Raw genomic sequence first — 22,474 nt, forward strand, 5'->3', positions numbered from 1 at the left:
CAACGATGGGCTAAGAATATGAAATTGGCTTACATGGTTCCATCCCTAAGTGAAAATAATTATAAATAGCAAAATAAATAATTGCAGAGAATTATCCAGTGAAGCACACCAGGGGAAAATATTTGGACTAATACTGATGCATGAATAACTTAGTAGAAATACCAAATGTCACACTGTGTAGGCAGATGTTTCCAGTGTTTGCTTCTTTCTGTTAATATTGATGTTGTGGGTGGTGGGTAGTCACTTTCGGTTGTGAAGATGTATCCGTGTGCCTGATTCCCAGGGAGTTGCACAACTGTTTGATTTTTCTGGTACTGTGTTGAGGCTGAGATGTGAAAAGATGGAACTAGAGAAGTGTGCTCCTGAATATGGTAGAAGACAGTGAGAAGTGGGTTTTTCATTTAGAAATAAAATAAATAGAGAAATGGAAGACTTAAAAGGAATCAGGCCCCAGAGTGGTGGACAGGGTGTTTGCCTGTTCTGTGAAGCTGGAGACATACCTGTCTAACCTGAATTGTTTGGCCAGAGACTGAGGCTATCATGGAATTTTCTAGGCTCTTGGGTCTATCTCCACAATCTCGCCTTTTCAGTGCTGCCACTGTGAAAGTCTCCACCTCCACCCATCATCTGTGCAATCCTACAAGCATCAATTTTCTTACTGATCCTATTCAACATGTACATGCAGCCACTAAGGAGAATTGGTAAGACAGACTCAAATGCCATCCATGTGCAAAGGACAAATACATGTGCAAAGGACACATAGACTGTAGCTCTATTTTTCATGATAACACAACTGTTGCCAAACTGGTGCAGTGCTTGGCCAAGATCAGCCCATGAGTGAAAAACAGCTTGGTGAGCATAGGGAAACACTTTGAGGAGCTTGTAGATACAGAGCAGAGCAGTCTCCTTGGGTTGAAAATATATACCCATAATTGGTTAAATCAATCCACAGTTTAGGTGTGTTCCTGAATTTCTTGCTGACAAACAGCAGAACCTGTAAGTAACACCATCACTACCATCTCTGGTTGGATAGTAGGTTTCATCACTTCCTGACAGATGGTGACCAGACTTCAGTAATACACACCTTCATCAACTCCTGGATGAACTACTGCAATGCAACATCCACAGACACAAAGCCATCAGTTCTTAGGAAACTCCAACACAGCAGCACATCTTCTCTGCAGCATGGATTACTAGGACAAAATTAACCCTGCCCTTGCTTCTTTTTACTGGCTTCCCATAGGATATCAAGTCAAATTCAAGGTCTCAGTCCTTATCTTCAAGGTACTCTATGGTCTGGAGCCAGGATACCAAAAAGATCTCCTGAGATGAGAACTGTGGTCAACAATTCCACTTCTAAGACACATTGTAGCTGACCGCCATAATGGTAATGCTCTTTGATGCAGGAGATGGTGCTTTTTTGGGAGCTGACCCAAGGCTGTGGAATGAACTTCCACAGGATACAAGAACCAACTCATGGGGCTGTTCTAAGCACGACGTGTGTTTTTTGCCGTCAATAATAAACATATATAGTACAGCAGTGATAAACTAGATAAATACAACATATTTTAAATAAACCCACAAAATTCTCCTCTGTGGACAGAAAAGAGACAGTCTCACATAATAAAAGTTAGTCATGTCACGCAGCGCAGTTTGGAGGGTGCCCAATTACCACACTGGTGAAGATGGCATAAGTACCAGAATAGAACAGAAAGACCATGATAAAGCCTGTTTAGGGAGACGGCAAAGAAATCGATTATTGAGTACCCTAGAACAAAGGAAGACTAGAGAGATGGGGGCTGTCTCGACAGGCTGCAAAGAAATCTTATCAGCCTCCCATATCCTGCCCTTCACAGTGGAGACTGGGGGAAGGTGGCAGATCAGACCCAGGAAGCCCTTGAGTCCAGCTTCATTTGTTTTATGCCTCCCACATGGCAGTGGTGCGAGGAATGACACTGAGGTTTCCTGGCCCCTGGCCTCTAGACCAAGCTGCTCTGAGACGGGAGGGAGGCTCCACAGCTGCCTAGATCAGCGCCAGGCTCCTACCCCGCCTACCCACCAGCACGTCTCGTGACCCAGGGCACCGCAAAGGCAACCAGACGGGAATTGAGCTTCGCCTTCTCTATTTGCCGCCAAAAAACCCATCGGAGAAGGACCACGTGACGGCGACGCAGCTCCTGTCCCATGGGCGCGCGCCGTCGCGTCATGTGACAGAATGGCCACTCCTCCCAACCAAAGCCTTCGGCAGTGGGCGAGGGAGCGCGCGCTCCTGCCTCTCCTCCGCACGTGACCCCTCCCCGGAACGTGGCATTGTGTAATCACGTGACCTGAGCGGCGAAGGACGGGGGCGAGAGAGGGGGGTTGCGTACGCGACGGAGCGGGGTGTGAAGATGGCGGATGAGGAGGCCGAGCAGGAGAGCGGTAGCCTCGGCGGCGGCCTCCTAGAGCTGCAGCGCCTGCGGGAGCGGCTGCTGGAGCTGGAGAGCGGGCTCCGGGAGAGCGCGGAGCCGGCCGTGGAGGCGGCCACCGAGTACTGTCAGCAGCTGTGCCAGGTCAGGCCGCCTCCCGCCCTCTTCCCCCTCCCCCCCGGTCCGTGTGTGTGTGTGTGTGAGAGCGGGGGGCGGGAGCGGCGCCGCCCCCGCCGCGCGCGCGGGAGGAGGCAGCAGCTCGGCGGCGGTTAGCTCCGCTCCGAGTTGGCCCCGGCTGGCGCGGGCCGGGGCAGTGGTGCCGCGGGAGGCTGCCGCTCATTGTAGGCTCGGATTAGGCGGCCCGCCCCCCCGCCCTGGGAGCTGCTCGCGGCCCGTAATCCCTCCCCTCGCCCGCTCGCGGTCTCTGGGCCCCTTTGTTGTGCTTTGCGGGCTGGTGTCGCCTCGGCTCTGAAGGGCCTTTGTTCCTGGCGGCGGCGCTAGCGGTCCTGGGAGCAGGGCGGTGAGGGCCTCCCCCCCCCGCCCCAGGAGGGCTCGCGAGCCTGGGGGAGGAGCTGAGACTCCGTTCCGCGGCCCTGTTTACACTCCGCGCCCGCTCCGGAGTGCGGGACGGCTGTGCGGAGAGTCCGGCACCGCCCCGGGCCTTCCGTTATTGTCCGCCGCCGCCGCTGGGCCTGACCCGCCGTGGGGAGAAGGGTGCGCTCGGCCTCCTGTGAGGCTGCGCTGCTCCCCTCCTTCCTCACGCCCAACGGAATCACATTGTAGTGACGGGCTGGGGGACTGTCGGAGCCCCGTTGTCAGTATCACCATCGATATCTAATTGGGGCAGGGAAAAGCGTTTCCCGTGGCATAACTCTGCAGTTATAATTGTCTTACAGGAGATAGGGGACTATGTGTAAATCATATTGAATATTTCGCTTACCTTCTGTCCCATCTCAACTAAAGAGTGCAAATGTTTATTCAGCTAAACAATAAAATGTTCCTAAACTGTTAGGCACCAGAAACATACAAAAAATGCTTGTCTGCAGAATTCTTGCAGGTTAAAGAACTTCCAGTTCCAGTGAGAGCTTTTTACATGCACAACCCCATCCACCATAGTGTGTGTGTAAATTCCTAACCTAGGTCTCTTCTGTCTTGCAAAAATTCCACACGTTTTCTTTGCTTTTTTCCTACTCTTTTTAACATCTTAGTATCAGGTATCACTGGAAGAGATAGAGAGAGAGAGAGAGATTTTAAAGTTAACTCTCCTACTACGAAAAGGTTGCATCAGTTGTGATGGCCCTACAGAGGGCATGGATCAGATTCATAATGCCAGTGGGTGAAAAGCACGATGATTCAATGTTACTTTAAACAACTGAATTTGAAGATACTGAAGTCTTTGCCAGTGCCAAAGAAACACATATTTAAAAAAAAAAATCTGTAACATAGCTTTTCACCAGCTAAGCAACAAATTTTCCATCTCTTTATCTACTGTTGAACTCCACGCCTATAATACCTACAGTTCTGCTGATGCCTAAATGTGTAGTGCTCTCTGTTGTGGAGTTACTTCATATTAATGGTTATGGTTCAAATAGTAAGATTGGCCGTTTGCATTGGGTGACAGTGGGTGTTAATGGTGGTGTAGAAAATCTACATCACTGGAAGTCTACCCATGGAATCCATATTTTTAGTGATACTTCAAAGACAACTTCTACCTTGATTTTTAAAGTCAGTTGGTTATTTGTATATGCAAAAACATTAGAAAATTTGACTGCGTATTCAAAACTTGCAACCTTAATTCTATGCAAAGTCTGAAAAGCAGTGCTGAAAAAATGTTTTGACTATCACAGTACAATTTACTACGCATGGAAAATGCAAGAGAATGTCAAGATTAAAAACTACAGTATCAAAACTTTTATTCTGTTAGATAGCAACAGTTGAATTTGAACAAACAGGTAAAGTTGAACAGATGCGTAGATAATGTCAGTATTTAATTGGTATAAAATGAGGTGGGTAGCATTAATTGTGATGGGGAACTATGACAAACTTAAGAAATTGTAGGTGTTGGAACACCACTTGAGAAATAAATGTACCTTTACACTTCTTAAAGTGTAGCTATAAAATGTGCATTAATTCATAGTAGACTTTGAGGTTCCAAGCTGAATAAGGGATTTAGCCACTTAAGTAGTGTTAACTTCCTAGAAGTTGTACAGCTAATCCCTTAGTTGATTTGAAAATTCCCTTCTGAAACAGTTCAGGTATCTATCGTAAGTCTTAAAAATATGTTTGCTTGTACCTGGAAAAAATAGGATAGCTTTATTCCAGAGTTGTTTACTTATCCTGTAAGAGTGAAACAAAATGTAAATTCAGTTTTGTTGTAGTTTCATACAGTTTTCATTATACACGTAAGGTAAACATGTGTGTATTCAATTTTCATTGTTGCATAGACTTTACATGTTTTAATCATTCTTAGAAAAACATACATGGGATATTAGACAGTACCTTATTATTCTGCATAGTTCCCAGAAAAGTGCAGTTACTTTATACTATCACTGTACAGCTGGTGTAACAGGATTCAGTTTTACTCTCATTGATTCCACATCAACATTTGTTCAGATTGCATGTATAGTGACTTTCTTAATTGCAACTCAGTGTCTAAAAGACATGCTGTATTTCTTTGGCTTCTGAATAATCACCTGTAAAACAGATATTGCAATTAAGGTTTAGTAATGGACTTGAAAGACAGACTAGGTACTTGCTTTCTAAGAACTAAACCTAATAGCCAGAGGCCTAGTCTCAACGGACTGTTACATGTGGAAGTCCAACTGTAACCACAGTTTCTGAGAAGAGGTGGGTCTACTGGAGTACTTACCAAGCTGCTGCCTCTGCCTATTGCTTCCGGGCTCCATCTTTCATGTCTGTCTCTGGCTAGTAGTTGTTTAAATTTGAAGCCCCTCAAGCATCTCTCTAAGCCTGTGGGTTGGTGGATAGGAAAACTGTTTCTACTTCTCCGGCTTCTCTTTTTAGGAACACAGGAATTGCCATATCACATCAGGCCAGTGGTCCTTCTAGTCTAATATCATGTGTCTGGCAGTAGCTAGTGCCAGGTGATTTAGAGGAAGGTGTAAGAAAACTTATAGAACAACCAGGCTACAGGGAAGATTTTTTTTTTCTAGTCTTTGACAATTAGAGGCTGATTTATGCTTTTTTTATGAAACGAAACTGTAGATGTTTTCATCCATATAAATATACTTATTTTATCCTCTAGTTGGATCTACTTCCAACTACTTCCAGCATGCTTCTGTTGCTGGTCGTACACTTCACAAGCACCAGGGAAGTTATACTGACAAGATTTTGTCATCTCACTGCTGCCTGCAGGGTCTGAATATTAGTAGTGAAAGTGACTAGTCCCTTGTCACTTACACTAAGCAAACTACTCAAGCTGTTTGGTAAAGCTATGACCAGTAGCAGAGGCACTAGAGTGATCTGTATGCAGACTCAGGAAGACAGATCTGTGTTGGTTCACTTTTTTGAAGGTTCTTTTCAATGAAAACAAAGATTCTACAGTAACTGATGGTTTAGAATGGATAACTGTCCAGAGAAACTGTCCTCCTTGCCACTGATTAATATTTTCAAACTTTGATTTGATTCATAATTTTGATAATATTTAATTTTAAAAAATTCAACTCACTGTTCTGGAACAGTGTAGAGCCAGTACAGCACTGACCAGACTACCAGAGCTCTAAGCCAGGCCCTTAACATATTGCATATTAACTACTATAATCTCCTCTTCTTGGGCCTTGACTACTGTAACTTTGCATCCATTAAGTCAGTTGAAAATGGGGCTGCCATATCCTCTCTTCCAACTGTTTGCTTTGTGACACCTTCCTCCCCTCATCCATCTGCTGCTTCCTTCCTACTGCATCATATATAGATGTCTTGTCCTTACTTTTAATGTCCTTCACTGTTTAGCTCCACTCTACCTATCAGGCTTTTTATTGCCTTCACTCCACTAATATCCAGCCTTAAACTCACCAACTAGTCCACTTCCCCCACACCTTATTTCTCCTATGTTGCCCCTTTTGTGTGGTATAAAGCTCCTTCTATTCTCTTGTAAGAGTGTCTTCTGCTGCACTGCCTACAGAACATTGCCAGCTGTTAACAGCTAAGCAAATAGGGAGCTAAATTGTGTATAGTCAGTCTCCGAAAATTTGCTGCATACCAACATGGTTTTTATCCTGTCTACCTGTTGTTTCTTGTCACAGTGGCTTTGTTTGTACTGGGAAAATGCATATAGGTATAAAAATGCTAAATGTGATTTTCTCTTTAGTGTGGACAAGAACAATCTTTTTTTTTTAAAGTTAGCTAGTTGTGATTAACCTTGGAGGCTCCCTAGCATTGATAGAAGAGTTGCAAAATCATTAAAGTAGGATTAGAAGAGCCAGTGAATGAGGTTTTTTAAGTATAGTTAGTCAGAAAAATACCTGTTACTATAAAATGCTTTTCCATTTTTTCATATCTGCTCCCTCTGTGTATTTTGAGTCATATCTGCTTGCTTTAAAAATAATAACTTTAGATATTAGTAGACTACAGTTGTGCCTAAAGGTCTCAGTCAGGGACTGGAAACCCACTGTGCTAGGTACTGTATAAACCCATAACAAAGAGCATCCCTGTCCCAAGGATTTACAAAGGTTAGATCTTGATTATACTGGGAAATGCATCATGTTAGAAAAACATGTTAGCTGGTCAGGGTTAACCACAGTCACACTAACAATCATGTTTAACATGCTCTTTTGGAAATGGTCCCTGATTGGGACCACTAGGCAGTACTACAATATTATTAATAATGAAGACTTTAATTATTAAAGTAAGCAAATGTGACTTGGCATAAATACACAAGGAGCAAGATTTGTTAAGTAAGAACATGCTGCTGACCATAACTAAAAAAGATCCCCATTAAGTTGCCATTCTAATCATACTTTAATGTCTTTCCATTATGCCATCAAATCTATTTCTGCCCTTCATGGCAATTTGTTTTTCAGATGTATATATGTCAGCATTCACAAAAAGTATCCTCAAGTTTTGCTGTACCAAATAGTTTATCCAAACATACCTTACATAAGCTATACTTTACTCTGAATATGCTATGCCATACTAAGGCAAGACTTGGAACTGACCTCCATCTGATCTTCCTTTTGCCAGGTAGATTTTCTGTGGCTTACTGGCATTGTTTTCCAGTTATTTGCAAACTTATCCACTGGGAACAGACTAAAATAGCATTTCACATCTGGGCCAGAACAATCCAAATAACCTTTTTGGCTGGTGCCCAATGCCTAACTGACAGCATTCTGTTCTCTTCCTCCTCAGTATTCTGCCTCTCTGTACAAACAAAAGTACAGTTCTGCTCTTTCTTGGGGGGGCGGGAATCAAGAGCTCCAATTCTACATGAAACGTCCAAGCATTGCTTCTGTGAAACTGGGATCACCTATAGGAGTCCATATATTGTAACATCACGATTCCTCAGACTGGCATCAGTGGTGTGAACATTCATGAATGCCTGTGTGACAGACTGGGGAGCACAGATAACCCACACAAACCTATCTGCCCCAGAAAGGAGGATGAAAATGACCTGTTTGAAATTCAGAGCTATCTGGAAAAACAATATCTTTGGTTAACCAAATTGAAAACTCAAGAAGGTGAGACAGTTGGACAACAATAGTCTACATAAATTGGGGTTGAGGGTAGGATACTCGAAACACAGATCTTTAAACAAAAACTGTCTCTCCGAAAATGGGCTGAACAATGGAAGTTCTTGATAAACTGTAAAGTCTTTGGGTAAAGACCTGTTTTTTGTACAGTGTCTAGCACACTAGGGCCCTGATTTTGATTGGAACCTCTGAGCACCATTGTAATACAAATAAATAATAGCCGCTTACATATAGGGCAAACTCAACATTTCAGTCTGGTGGCAGTCACTGTGCATTTTCCCTCAAGAGTGGGAATAGCAAATGAGCACAGATCAGTTTCCCTCAATCAACAATAAATAACCAGATTTTTACATGTCAGATTATGGGAAAAGAGAGCATGGAAAACATACGTTATTTAAATGTTCTGACCACCTAGTGCATTCCTTCCCCCTCCCTGATCAGGTAGCGTAAAAGATCAAGCTGGATGGGATCAGAATATTTCTGTGATAATGCCTTGTAAGCTTTTTATTCATCTGACTCTTAAAGATGTCAGCTTGCTTCCTTGGATTCTACGTTCTTGTCAGTATTCTGACTCAAGATCCAATCAGATGCTGGAATCCTATGAAATTCAGACTAGAATCAAAGATCCTTAACTTTCCAAAATTCAGATACTCAATTTGTAGACTTCTCATTCCATAAGAATATGGCGTACCTTCAGAAATGGTGCTGCAAGCATGGGCTAATTTCTCAAACCATGCTGCAACTTCTTTGACAGTTTTTTATTCAAGACTTCTGTATAAGCTCCTTGCATGGTTACAGAACAGCTCATGGGACTCTTAAGCTTTCTGGAAAGAAGGGTGCCCTAGCATCACATCCTCATGTCATCAGCTTCACATAGGCTATGTCTATACTAGCTCTTTTGTTAGTAAAACTTTTGTCGGTCAGAGGTGTGGGGGGGAAAAAAACACTGTCCCGCCAGCATAGCTACCAACGCCCATTAGGTTTAATTATGGTTTAATTATGCTGATGGGAGAGCTCTCTCCCGTCATCATAGAGCGGCTACATGGGAGACCTTTCAGCGGCATAGCTGTGTTGCTCTAAGATCTCTAATGTAGACACAGCCTAAAGCAGTGGTCAAACTCCATCTGCAGACTGAAGTCCCAGTTAGCAGCTAGAACTTGACTTTTAGTGTAGGTCATATGGAATCAACCTTTGAACCAGTGTCTACCATTTCCCTGTTATGTTCTTGGCCTTCATATGTTGAGTAGTTGATGTTAATACACTGTCCATCAAAACCATTATGTGGCTTTTTGTTTCCTCACAAAGTGGTCAGGCTATATCAGAACTCCTCTTTAAGTTTTCTTCCCTTATCACATTCATAAAGACCTCTCCTTAACACCTTTATTTCTGAAACGCTCTGACCCTAAGTGTTCAAAATACATTGCCTGGATGTGAAAGGAGTTATCGGTAAGGCTGTCAAACAATAAAAAAAATTAATTGTGATTGCATGCTTAAAAAAATTAATCCCGCTTAATTGTACTGGTAATAATAGAATACCAATATTTAAATATTTTTGGATGTTTTCTACATTTTCAAATATATTGATTTCAACTACAACACAGAATACAAAGTGTATAGTGCTCACTTTATATTTATTTTTGATTACAAGTATTTGCACTGTAAAAAAACAAAAGAAGTAGTATTTTTCAATTCACCTAATACAAGTACTGTAGTGCAGTCTCTTTATCATGAAAGTTGACCTTACAAATGTAGAATTATGTTTTTAAAAAAACAAACCTGCATTCAAAAATAAAACCATGTAAAATTTTAGAGCCTACAAGTCCACTCAGTCCTATTTCTTGTTCAGCTAGTCGCTCAGGCAAACAAGTTTGTTTACTTTTATGGGAGATAATGCTGCCCACTTATTTACAATGTCACCTGGAAGTGAGCACAGGCATTCTCATGGCACTGTTGTAGCCGGCATCGCAAGATATTTACATGCCAGATGCGCTAAAGATTCATGTGTCCCTTCTTGCTTCAGCCACTGTTCCAGGGGATAGGCGTCCATGCTGATGATGGGTTCTACTCGATAACAGTCCAAAGCAGTGCAGACCGACGAATGAAATATCTGGCAGAATGTGGGTAAAACAGCAAGGAGACATGGAGTTCAGTCACTAATTTTAAAAAAAAAAAGCATTAATTAAACGAGCAGCATCAACATGGATGCATGTCCTCTGGAATGGTGGCCGAAGCACGAAGGGGCATAGAATGTTTAGCGTGTCTGGCAAGTAAATACCTTGCAATGCCGGCTACAAAAGTACCATGCGAATGCCTGTTCTCACTTTCAGGGGACATTGTAAATAAGTGGGCAGCATTATTTCCTGTAAATGTAAACAAACTTGTTTTTCTGAGCGATTGGCTGAACAAGAAGTAGGACTGAGTGGATTTGTAGATGCTGAAGTTTTATATTGTTTTGTTTTTTGAGTACAGTTATGTAACCAAAAAAATCCACATTCTAAGTTGCACTTTCACGAAAAAGAGATTGCACTACAGTACTTGTATGAGGTGAATTGAAAAATACTATTTATCGTTTTTACAGTGCAAATATTTGTAATAAAAAAATATACACTTTGATTTCAATTACAACACAGAATACAATAGATATGAAAATGTAGAAAAATATCCAAAAATATTTAATAAATTTCAATTTGTATTCTATTGTTTAACTTTGTGATTAAAACTGCGATTAATCACGATTAATTTTTTTGAGTTAATCATGTGAGTTAACTGCAATTAATTGACAGTCCTAATTATCAGATATTACTTGGTAGAACAAAAGCATTTAGAAACATATTTGCAGCATATGCAGAAAAGTAAAAAGACGACACAAAATGCTATCCTATTAAGATTGGTCGGAACCATTGTTATTGGAGCATACAGGAAATCAGGTAAAATTTGCTACTGAAGGCTTACTCAAGATCAATTTCAGCTTCATGGCCAAAGAAAATAGAGCTCTCTGTGGTAAATGGTCAGAGAATTTGGGCAATTACCTTGTTTGTTTTCACGAAAAAGGTTAGTAGTAATTAGATGTCTAACATAGTGAATACCAGTGAAAATGAGATGTAGGATCAGAGGCTAAAATAGGGAAAGAGCAAGTTAAAAATTACTTAGACAAGTTAGATGTCTTCAGGTAACTAGAACCTGATGAAATACATCCTAGAATGCTCAAAGAGTTGACTGAGGAGATAGCTGAGCCATTAGCGATTATCTCTGAAAAGTCACGGAAGAGATTCCAGAGGACTAGAAAAGGGCAAATATAGTGCCAGTCTATTAAAGGAAACAAGAACAACCTGGGGGAAATACTAACCAGTCAGCTTAACTTCAGTACCTGGAAAGATAATGGAGCAAATAATTAAGCAATCAGTTTGCAAACAGAGAAGATAATAAGGTGATAAGTCCCAGTCAGCATGGATTTGTCAAGAACAAATCATGTCAAACCAACCTAATGGGTTTCTTTGACAGGGTAACAAGCTTTATGGATGGGGGCAAGTGGTAGATGTGGTATACCTTGACTTTAGTAAGGCTTTTGATACTGTCTCGTATGACCTTCTCTTGATACTGTCTCGTATGACCTTCTCATAAACAAACTAAGGAAATACAACCTAGATGGAGCTACTATAAGGTAGGTGCATAACTGGTTGGGAAAATGTTTCCAGAGAAACAGTGTCTAGTTATCAGTGGTTCTCAGTCAAGCTGGAAGGGCATATTGAGTGCGGTTCCATGGAGATCAGTTCTGGGTCTGGTTCTTTTCAGTATCTTTATGCCATTATCTAAATCATTGATGGAGAGTACACTTATAAAGTTTGCGGGCGATATCAAGCTGGGGGGGGGTTGCAAGTGCTTTGGAGGATGGAATTAAAATTCAAAATGATCTGGACAAACTGGAGAAATGGTTTCAAGTATATAGGATGAAATTCAATAAGGACAAATGCAAAGTACTCCACTAGGAAGGAAGAATCACTTGCACACATACAAAATGGGAAATGACTGCCTAGGAAGGAGTACTGCAGAAAGATGATCCACTATGACCTTCAGATACAAGCTAAATATGAAATCAAGAGTAACACTGTTGCAAAAAAAAAAAAAAAAAAAAAAAAAAAAATCCTTCTGGTATGTATTAGCAGGTGTGTTGTAAGCAAGACATGAAAAGTAGTTCTTCCACTCTACTTTGCCCTGATTAGGCTTCAGCTGAAGCCTAGTGTCTATTTACAGGCACCACATTTCAGGAAAAATGTGGACAATTGCAGAAAGTCGAGAGGAGAGTAACCAAAAATGATTAAAGGTCTAGAAAACATGACCTATGAAGGAAGATTGAAAATAATGGTTCAATCTGGAGAAAAGAAGATTGTGGGGGTGGGCATGATGACAGTTTTCAAGTACATAGAAGGTTGCTACAAAGAGAAAGGAAACTTCATTCTCGTTAACCTCTGGGGATAAGACAAGAAGCAATGGGCTTAAATTGCAGCAAGAGCGGGACATTAGGAAAAACTTCCGAACTATCAGGGTGGTTAAACATGGCAATAAATTGCCTAAGGAGGTTGTGGAATCTCCATCATTGGAGATTTTTAAGAGCAGGTTAGACAACCAATGATCAGGGATGATCTAGATAATACTTAGTGCTGCCTTGAGTGCAGGGGACTGAACTAGATGATTTCTCGAGGTCCCTTCTAGTCCTACAATTCTATGATTCCTCCACTTCTTTTCTAAGACATTTTTAACTCAGTGTCTTCTTTGTGGATGTAGGTTCTCGTCACTGGGTTCTGCGGTCTCTTCATTTCTTCTCATTCTATTCTCTCTTTCCACCCAACTCTGTGTCCTAGAAGTTATATTTCTGGTTTGATACATTCCCTGTGTGTGAGAATGACAAATGTATTATAGTAAGGAATTGTCAGTTGGGCAAACTATTTCATTGTTAGCATTAATGGTTAGTCTTGCTTGGTTATGTAAGTCGGTCAATCTGAGCTTGGCACAGTCTCTTGCCCTCATAGGAAGATTCATTTAATGCCAAAAGCTTCTGGCAGAGCTACTTCAATGACTGCTAGTAGGTGTGGCTGCATGAAGTCGTCCTTCTGATTGTTGGTCTAATGGATTTACTATTATGAAAACTTTAATGTACTGGAACAAAATTATCTATGTGAGATGTTTCAGCTACATGCAGCACCCCACATTAATTCAACCTTTCAGAAACCCACCCCTGCACTCTGTAGCACTGTTCTGTCCTCTATGTTGCAGGCAGCTGTTGTATTCTTGTAAAATTCACTTTGTAATACTTATAGTACCAAAAGAATGATATGGATTTGAGGGGAAAGTGTCTCCTAAGAATGGAATCTCATAGGATTCTCTTGACCTGTCATGCTTCAAAGTGATGGAGAGAATCAAGAGAGCATGATAAATAGATAAACCTTAAAACAAGTATACTACCTCCCAAAAGTGTTTTGGCAAATTCAAAAATATATTTAGAGTGCCTAATGATTAAAGTAAATTAAAATAGGTGATATGGGTTTCTCAGTTCTTGTGGTCACTATCTGATCGCAGTGCTGTGTGAAGACACAGCTTTGTGTTATCTGGTGATGACAGGGTGCAGCATCAGGAAAGGGAGAGAAGAAATGTATCACGATTCAAGCTTATAGACCAGCCAAGTAGAAGTGTGTGCGTGCGCGTAAGTGCAGGGTTGAGCTGATGAGAAGCAAAAGAATCTTGGCCAGGGGTGGAGGGGGTGGAATGTTCCATGGAAAATTTTGAAATGCCCTATGTAACTTCCCGTATTCCAAAGATTTTAAAATATGGTGTTATCCTGAAAAGTGACCCCTTTTTACAAATATTAAAAATAAATAAAGTGGTTCCATAGTCATTCTTATTGATTAAAATCTTGCAAGTGAAATTGTCGTCTTCTCACTGTCAATACTGTAGCCTCAAGCTGGGCTCTTTCCATCTTGTACATCACCAACCATAATAAAGATTTGCAGGCTCAATTATGTCCTTTAGTGACACGTTACAACCTCACTGTCTTCAGAATATACCTTTTTTGTGATGCTTTCCATGCAACCATCATACTATAACTACTGATGGAATGTTGCATACAAAATAATAATATCCCTGTGTCACATATATTTGCTTTTTAAAGGGAGGAACTGAGACACAGAGAAAGTGATTTGCCTAAGCTACATAGTGAGTGAGTCAGTGACAGAGGGCTACTGGATCCCAAGAGATCAAGGTTCTACTACCTATTGTATGTGTTAATAAATGGACCATGTTTATTACTAACACTTGTGTGAATCATTTGCTGATGGAAGAGGTTGCTGACAAGGAAGAACCTTGCTGACAAGGTTGGGGGAGATTATTTAAATTTAGGTTTTGGGGAAGCTGATAGGTTATAGTTCATAGTTAGACAGGGACCACTTCTCAATGTCTAATACAAAGAGTCTCTTCCTCTAGTAAAGGATAGAGGAGAAATTACAACTGATTTAGATGGGAAGGTTCAGATCATGAGAAAGCTCCAGAAAAATAACATGGTTTTAGAGTAGACTTAAAAAAAAACCTCCAAGAAAACTGGTTAAACCAATTCAAGATGCTTAAACAAAAATAGGTGAAATAGATTGGCAGTGGAGGAGTTTAACATAATAGGTATTTCTGAAACATGGTAGAATTTAAAAAAATCAATGAGATACCATAACAGCTGGCTACAAACTACACAGAAGGGAAGATTTAAGAAAGAAGACTATTGAGATGAAAACTTGAATCGAGAGATCCCTACAGTCGGAGTGGTATGGATTCAAATTCCAAAGCAGAAAGATGCAAAGATACCAATACGTTTACACTACTGAACTGATCAGGAAAAAAGATACTGAAAGTTGAAGGAGATAAGCACCTAAGTCTAACAATGCATGATTTCAGCTACTCATTTCTAAACAGAGAGAATGTCGCAACAGGGTGAGGTTTAGGGAAGCAGGTTCTCAATGCTTTAAAAAATTGCTGCTTAGAACAGTTAATTCTTGGGGATGCAGAAAAATGTCTTTGTCCTACTTCATGCAAGATTAGGTTCAAGAACTCTAACTCTAATTGGATCACCTAAGTAGTAATAGAGAGTGCAACGTCTGAGATGAATGGTACAAAAAACAAGTGCTGTGACACTCAAGTTCAGAAAGGGGGATTTAACCAAAATTCCTGCCCTATATTCCTGACCATCCTCAACCTAGACGCTAGAAATCCTCTTAAATCCACCAACCTTCTGTATCATACATTTCTAGTAAGTGCTGTAAACTCACAAACCACCCACCATGTTTAGCTCAAAGACCAGTCCCTCAGTTCACTTTCCCATAAATGGGAATATTTGACATCTTGCCTCTTCCCTTCTATGTACAGACCAAGAGACTCAATCCTCCCTCTCCTCATCTTTGTCTTTTACCATCATTCCCTCCAGTCCACATGCCTTGCTCTGGGAATGACAGCAGCCCCGATGCCAAAATTGTTTTCTTCCACTTCTGTTTCCAAACCATTTGAAATTCCCTTTCATAACCCTAGTTCCTTGCTCTTCCACAGATTCCATGGAACTATGAGCAAGTTTTTTAGGGTATGTTTTCACTGCAGACTAAATTGTAATTGTAATGCAGATAGGCATACCTATGCTTGCTTTAATCTAGCTAGTGTGGATAACAGTAGTAGTGAAATTTTGGCAGCATGGACATCAGCGTGGGCCAGCAACCAGCGTCATAGCCAGTCATATCCTGGTAGGCTTGTACTGTAGCGTCAGCTCATGCTGCTGTATCTTTATTGCTATTTTGCCCATGCTGGCTATGTTAAAACTAGCGCAGTGAGCCTACCTGTGCTACTGTTGCACCTTAATTTGAGGTGTAGACATATCTTTAGTCTCCCTCTGCCTTAGTTCCCCATCTGAAAAATGGGGATAATAGTACCACCATAAAGGGATGATGTGAGGATAAACATTTTGATGGTTGTGGGATGCTCTCATACAGAAAAAGAGATGATATAACTATATAAGACACATGAACATGAATGGGACACTTCCCATTGCTTCATGTTGAGCTGGGTATAAGCATTTGCAGGATCAGAGCCTTAGTGTTTCCAGTGTAGTCTTTTGTATGGAATTTAAAACTTTAGCTGTGAATTGATGCTGATGATGGTTATTAAACAATTAATCTTTTTTGGGGGAGGGAGGAGGGAAGCTAGACCTGCCATATTATCTTCTGGAACTATTGAAATGAAAATCTAGCTAGTGAATATGCACAGTAACTAGGGCAGGTGGACAGATTTTATGAGGATTACCATCAAACAGAGCTAGATAACTGCTATTCTTTTGTTTCTGGAATGAGCCAGGAGAGAGGAGTTAATGATTACTCTCATTGACTTTGCTTCCCTGTCTTTACCTGTAGTTTCTTCCACAAATCTTAAGTGTTCTGTGAGTTTTATGAAAGACACTATGAAAAATAAAGCTGTCATGGCTCCTACCATGAAATTGACAAGATCCAACAGCCATTGTAGGTAACGCGGTGTCTACACGTACAGGGCGTGGCCTTAATTACACCAACGTAATCTTTATGCCTCTCATGGAGTTGGAGTTGTTGGTGTAGTAGGGTACTACCATCAGCAAGAGGAAGGCTGTAGTGTAGACAGTGACGTAATTAGGTTGACGTAAGCTGCCTGTGGTGTGGACCAGCCCTGAGAAAACAAATTGTATTGGTTGCAAAATGTTGAAGCCCTTCTTTTATTGGAGTTTTTTAATACTGTATGAGTTAAAGGTGGAGCGTCCGCTTTTTTGTTATAGCTTGTGGTTTTTATCAGTTTGCATTTTTTATTTACTTTTGGGGGAAGGGTTTTTCTGGGATTGTTCCTTGTTTACCACTAGCACTTTTAAAACCTTTATCATGGCAGACATCTCTGCAGCTAAAAGGGTAACTTTCTCCAAAGATCACAGTGCTGCCAGTCAATCAAATTACGAGGTGTTCTTCCCAATATCAGGCTTCTTTTGTTCCTTCCACAAAACCCCTTCCTGCTGGATAGTGAGAGTATAAGTATAAAATCTGGTTTCTTCTTGCCCAGTCCTTTGTATTTTTGCCACCAGACATTGTAACAGATTTTAGTTAAAGCGGTGCTGTTTTTGTGTCGACCAGGCCTAATTAGCCTTGTGCAGCCTATCCCTAGCAAGGATTGCAGGAGCAGCGGATTCATGAGTGCTGTCTTCCTCCGTTTAATGGAGGTTGTTGTGGCAGGAGGGAGAGAGAATTAGAATTTTAAATATCTTTGCTTCTCCTTTCTTCCTTCTACTTTTCATCTATTCCAGGCATCAAATGATTACCACCGCACATAGTGTGGCTGAAGTAGAAGTAACAGAATGGAACTGGTGCGTTTCACATTCGGGCTAGCGTATGGTACTGTGGGAGATGAGGGCAAAAAGGGAAATAAAGTTATAGGGGTTTCAATTGAAGTGGTAGAAAGAAGCATGCTGTTCAAGTGTAAGGTTGAGATGTGTACCCCAGAAAGAGAAGTAGAAATACACCTCCTTTGCATGCTCTTTAAAGTGTACTGGGTGCACTGATAGTGGAGAGGTAGCAACGTTGTAGTTAAGGTTGAGATTAAATTACTGTTTCACAGCCAGTTTTTCTAAGTGCTCTAAAGTTCACATGCTAACGTGGATTGCTTTGAATATTGCTGTACCTCAAGGGGATCTGGGTCCAAATTAGTGGTCCAAATTTGAGGTCATTTGAGCAAGAGGTTCCCAAGATACAACCCCATTTAAAAAAAAAAAAAAAAAACTGATGTCAAAATTTTATAGTTCTGTAACTTGCGGGTTTTTTTGCACAGGTCTGAGGTTTGATCTATTGCTCTTATCCTCCTCAAATTATCTGTCCCCACAGGATTGGTCTCTGCTAATGTCTGTCATCCACTGCCTTCGGGGAAGCAATATTTTAAAAGTTGTCCAGGGTAAAAGTTGTGTTGACAGTGTGGGTCCAGCCAAATTGATAAGCCAGAATGTCATTTATTTTTGTATGTGCAGCATGACTGGGGCCTTGTTGTGTGCCAGAATGTTTGCAGGCAACCTTACATCAAGATGAGTGGTTCAAGATAACATGCTGTGGCTATTGAAACCAAGCAGCACCAACGTACTGTGAGCTTGAGTCCTTTCCTTGGCAGCTTTCTGAGAATGTATATTGTATACATTAGTTGCTGTCTGCTGCATTCTGAGGGAGCTTCTTCTGGAAGTTTTACCCTGAGAGAGCTTCTGGTTTTAACAGCTGATATTTCAGAGCACTCTAAAATCCACATACATATTCAGATTTTTACCTTAAAACTGTTATCAAGGACAATAACATTAATAGAGGGAAGATTAAAGGCAGCCTTTGGGTATTGTAATCATGCTCATCTTGAATAATGGTACTGAGTGTGACCAAAGAAAAACAAGTTGTCGTGACTCTCAGGAAGTTGAGGGGATTGCTGAGCATCAGGAAACATACCAATAAAGAGGTGTATTCTAAGGACTGACATAAGGTTGACATTGGTAAGTGTGGTTCCAGGGTAATGTCATCAGTCAAAACAGTAACTTATGTTTATCGATGAAAAATAAGCACAGAAAACAAATTACAACTTTCTACAGTAATTCTTCCAGTCTACACAAACCCAGGGTTCACACCTCTCACTTTCACCTTTTGAAGTGCTGTAATTTCTGGGGGGCGGAAGGGTGTGAAGAAAATGTCAGATTGAGAACAATTTTAGTTACATGGCTGACAATACTTCTGAAGTAAATATCTCACTGCTATTTTGGAGATATCTTACACTTGCTCCAAAGATGTTGTCTCTTCCTCTATGGTGCAAGCACATTACCAGTACTAATATTTCTCCAAGTCAGCCTTCTTTACAGATAGCATTGACAGTGCATTTTATGTTGCTTAGTCGCAGTGCTCAGCCGTGGTGTTTGACTAATTTGAACACTTTCTACAGTGACAGGAACAATAATTACTTTCATACTGTCATGGCTTTTGTGTTTATTTCAGGTCTAGTTCACATTATAGCGTATTAGTACATGTGTTTGCAATATAAAGAATTGCACAGTGATCCCCATTGTAGCCTCAGACACAAAGTTAAAAGTGGATGTGTGCTGAACCCAAAACTCCAGAGGAGGAGAATCAGACTCATGGGCCTTGTGTGCAAGGGGCAGTGCTTAGTCCTCTAAGCCAGAGTCTGAGTGCATTACTCACGAAGTTCCTGAGGAAACAATAACTCTTACCATTGCAAGTTGTCTATAAGTAGAGATCCTAAAGCTTTTAGAGTGCAATAACTTTTGAAATACTTCTAAACTGATCCTTGACACTATTCAATAGCTGATCATGGGGACAGTCCATACTTTACATTTATTTCATCAGGGTCAGTGTCTTAGATTTTCCCTAGCTTTGCACCAAAAAAGTTATATCAATCTGATAGTTATAAGCAGCTTACTTTAAATGGCTGTATATCTGGGAACCCCTTGACCAAATGACCCCAAATTTTCACCACAAACTAGCTTCTCTTGTGGCATACCAGTTTTCAAGACTATTTCTCTATACAGGTGGATATTAGAGCACTTTGATCATTAAAATGAGCTCCTCATTAGGGAAGCTGTGTCAGAGGGAGCCTTTGACCAAATAACCCCAATTTACACCACTAACTGTACCCTTGGCCGTGATGTGATACAGTGAGGCAAAAGCACCACCACAGTTAAGGTTACATCAGGATTTCCATTTAACAGGGGTGAAAAGGTCTACAAAACCATTGTGAGTTAGTTTTTAAATGTTTGTTGAAGCTTGTGCACTGCTTCAATTTTTTAATTTTATTTTATTTATTTTTCTTTATAGCAGTTGGGGAATGGGGAATATCACTTGAGGTTTGCTGTGACTTTTGAAAAGGTTCATTTGAAATTTTCTGTAGTCTCTGCTGTAGAAAACTCATACTTCTATAGGATTTTGACAAATAATGGTTCTTTAAACAGTTTTTGTTTGAGTAGAAAAACATGGAGAGATTTTAGTTGTTTACATTAATTTATAACATTTTAAAGCTGACTATTTCAAAAAAAAAAAAAAAAAAAAGTCTTATGCAAAAGCCTGAGGCATATAAGAGTGACTCTTTGTTCTTTAACAGTTAGTCCCCAGAAACCTATGAGGAAATCTTCAATATGCTATCCTTAAGCATAAATTTAGCAAAGGGTAATAGGTATACCACATTTTTCTGCTGACCATTTTTATCTCCATTCCCTAGATCCTGCACTTTTGAAAATAATCAATTGTGGACCAGTTCCACCTGTCACTTCCCCTGCCCACAGAGCTTCCCTAGAACATTGGTTCTCAACCTTTCCAGACTACTGTACCCCTTTCAGGAGTCTGATATGTCTTGCATACCACCAGTTGCACCTCACTTAAAAACTACTTTCTTAGAAAATCAGACATAAAAGTACAAAAGTGTCACAGCACATTATTACTGAAATTGCTTTCTCATTTTTGCCATATAATTATAAAATGGATTGGCATATATTGTGCTTACTTTTCAGTGTGATACTTGAACCTGTTTTTCACTTGCAAGCTTTGTGTGAAGCTTGAGCCTTATCACCGAGGACTGAAGCATGTAACTTAGTGTCGCTGGGGGGTCGTGTGGCATGGGGCCCGGGCAGTTGCCAGACTTGCTACCTCCTAATGCCAGTCCTGTGCTTGTGACCATCTAAACCCGTCCCGCGACCTCTGCGGGAGACACAACCCCCAGGTTGAGATACACTGATCTAGATGAATTGCTTTCTGCTCTCTGGATCTTCTGTCTCCAATCACTGGCAATGGCCATCTACAGGTTCGAGTTCTGAATCGTCTTCTCCTCTGCATAGTCCGCAACGCCGCTGTCGTGTCTCTGGGGCTTCTCAGCTGGCCAGCCCCATCCGTGCTGCCCCCGGCCCCGTTCGGCTCCAGCTGCATGTCCCCTTCCGCCGAGTACCCCTGGAAGACCTCTGCATGCTCCCAGGGGTATACATGCCCCTGGTTGAGAACCACTGCCCCAGAAGAAGTAGGGTGAAAGTTACATTTTTTATATATTTCAGTTTGCTTGGGCAGTAGAAGCAATACAAGAGTTTATACAGAGAGTGGAGAAATAGTGAGGGAGCAGAGATACAGAAAAGAGTACAAATGGAAAGGGTGTTTTTTGGTCTAGTGCTGCAGGGGTATCATTGCAGAGTTCAGCACCAAGTGCCAGCAGTGCCTGGAGGAGTTGTTGAGGCAGTACACACATCGTCCCTGGGAGGAGAAGCAGCAACCTGTTTTCCTTAGCCAGAGACGGGGAATCAGAAACCAAGACATTAGAACAGTGGTCCCCAAACTTTTTCTGTCGTGTCCCCCCATACCATCATGGAACCTGTCTGTGCCCCCCACCCCACCCCTCAGGAGCCGGGGCCAGAGCACGATCTGGGGGCAGGGGCCCGGGAGTGGAGCAAGGTTGGGTGGCGCTCCCTCCCTGTCCCCTGAGGGGAGCCTGGCCTGCGTCCCGCCACACATCCCTAGTGTGGCACATGCTCCACAGTTTGGGGACCACTGCCTTAGAGAAGGGCAGGAGTGAAGAGAAAGTGACATCTCAGAAGACCCTTGGAAAAAGAGAGGAAGGGAAAGAGAATTAATTTAGGATGCATGAAACTGTTTCTGGTTTTCATCTACTATCAAGTTTTGATTCATAAATAGCTATAAATGATGTGTAATGTGTATGGACAATACTTCATTTTTGTTACTGTTTTGGAACAAACACCAAGTGCTGATCTCCAGATATGTATTAAATACAGATGGCTTTGGAGATCCACACAGTGCCTGTTGAAGAAAAATTGTTTTTTCTGCGTAGCCAGTATGTAGATTTCAATAATTTGTAACAGTATGAATTTAAATTGTTTCAAGCTTTTTGAAGGCATTATTCCTCAATGAATATTCTTATATTTGTATGTTGAGAAATGGTAAAGAACAAAAATTGCAAAAATAGAAAAGCTGAGAAGGAAAATATAAATAAAGCTAATAGCCACCTCTCTGAATTCCAACTTCTAAGCTTAAAAAGGTAACCAGTCCCATAAACTTGAAACAAAGTGGGGGTGGAGAGTGGGAGATAACTTTGAACTCGGTCGGAGCTTTTATTCAGACTCATCCCTCACCAAGGAAGAAGAATCATTCTCCAAAGCTGTCACAACGCAACAGGATGTTATAAATCAAAAGAAAAGCCTCTATCAGTATCTTCTTCAGGTTCCTAACTGGAAACACACCAGAAAAATCATGTACTAAAAAATTAAAAAACAAAGAGTTATTTCATTACCAGAAGAAGGGG

At 41.2% G+C, this 22,474-nt stretch overlaps 1 protein-coding gene across 1 annotated transcript in view; it reads left to right on the plus strand.

Annotated features, from left to right (window-relative positions):
• The first annotated feature begins 2,226 nt into the window (after nt 1-2,226).
• The window catches only part of ZNF292 (zinc finger protein 292), a 61,067-nt gene continuing 40,819 nt past the window's right edge, over nt 2,227-22,474 (plus strand). The window contains exon 1 of the mRNA XM_037894430.2: nt 2,227-2,552. Coding sequence (XP_037750358.1) covers nt 2,391-2,552 — 162 coding nt within the window. The 5' untranslated portion in view covers nt 2,227-2,390. The remainder of the gene's footprint in view (nt 2,553-22,474) is intronic.

Source organism: Chelonia mydas, chromosome 3, assembly GCF_015237465.2.
Source record: "Chelonia mydas isolate rCheMyd1 chromosome 3, rCheMyd1.pri.v2, whole genome shotgun sequence".
Taxonomy (NCBI): Eukaryota; Metazoa; Chordata; order Testudines; family Cheloniidae; genus Chelonia; species Chelonia mydas.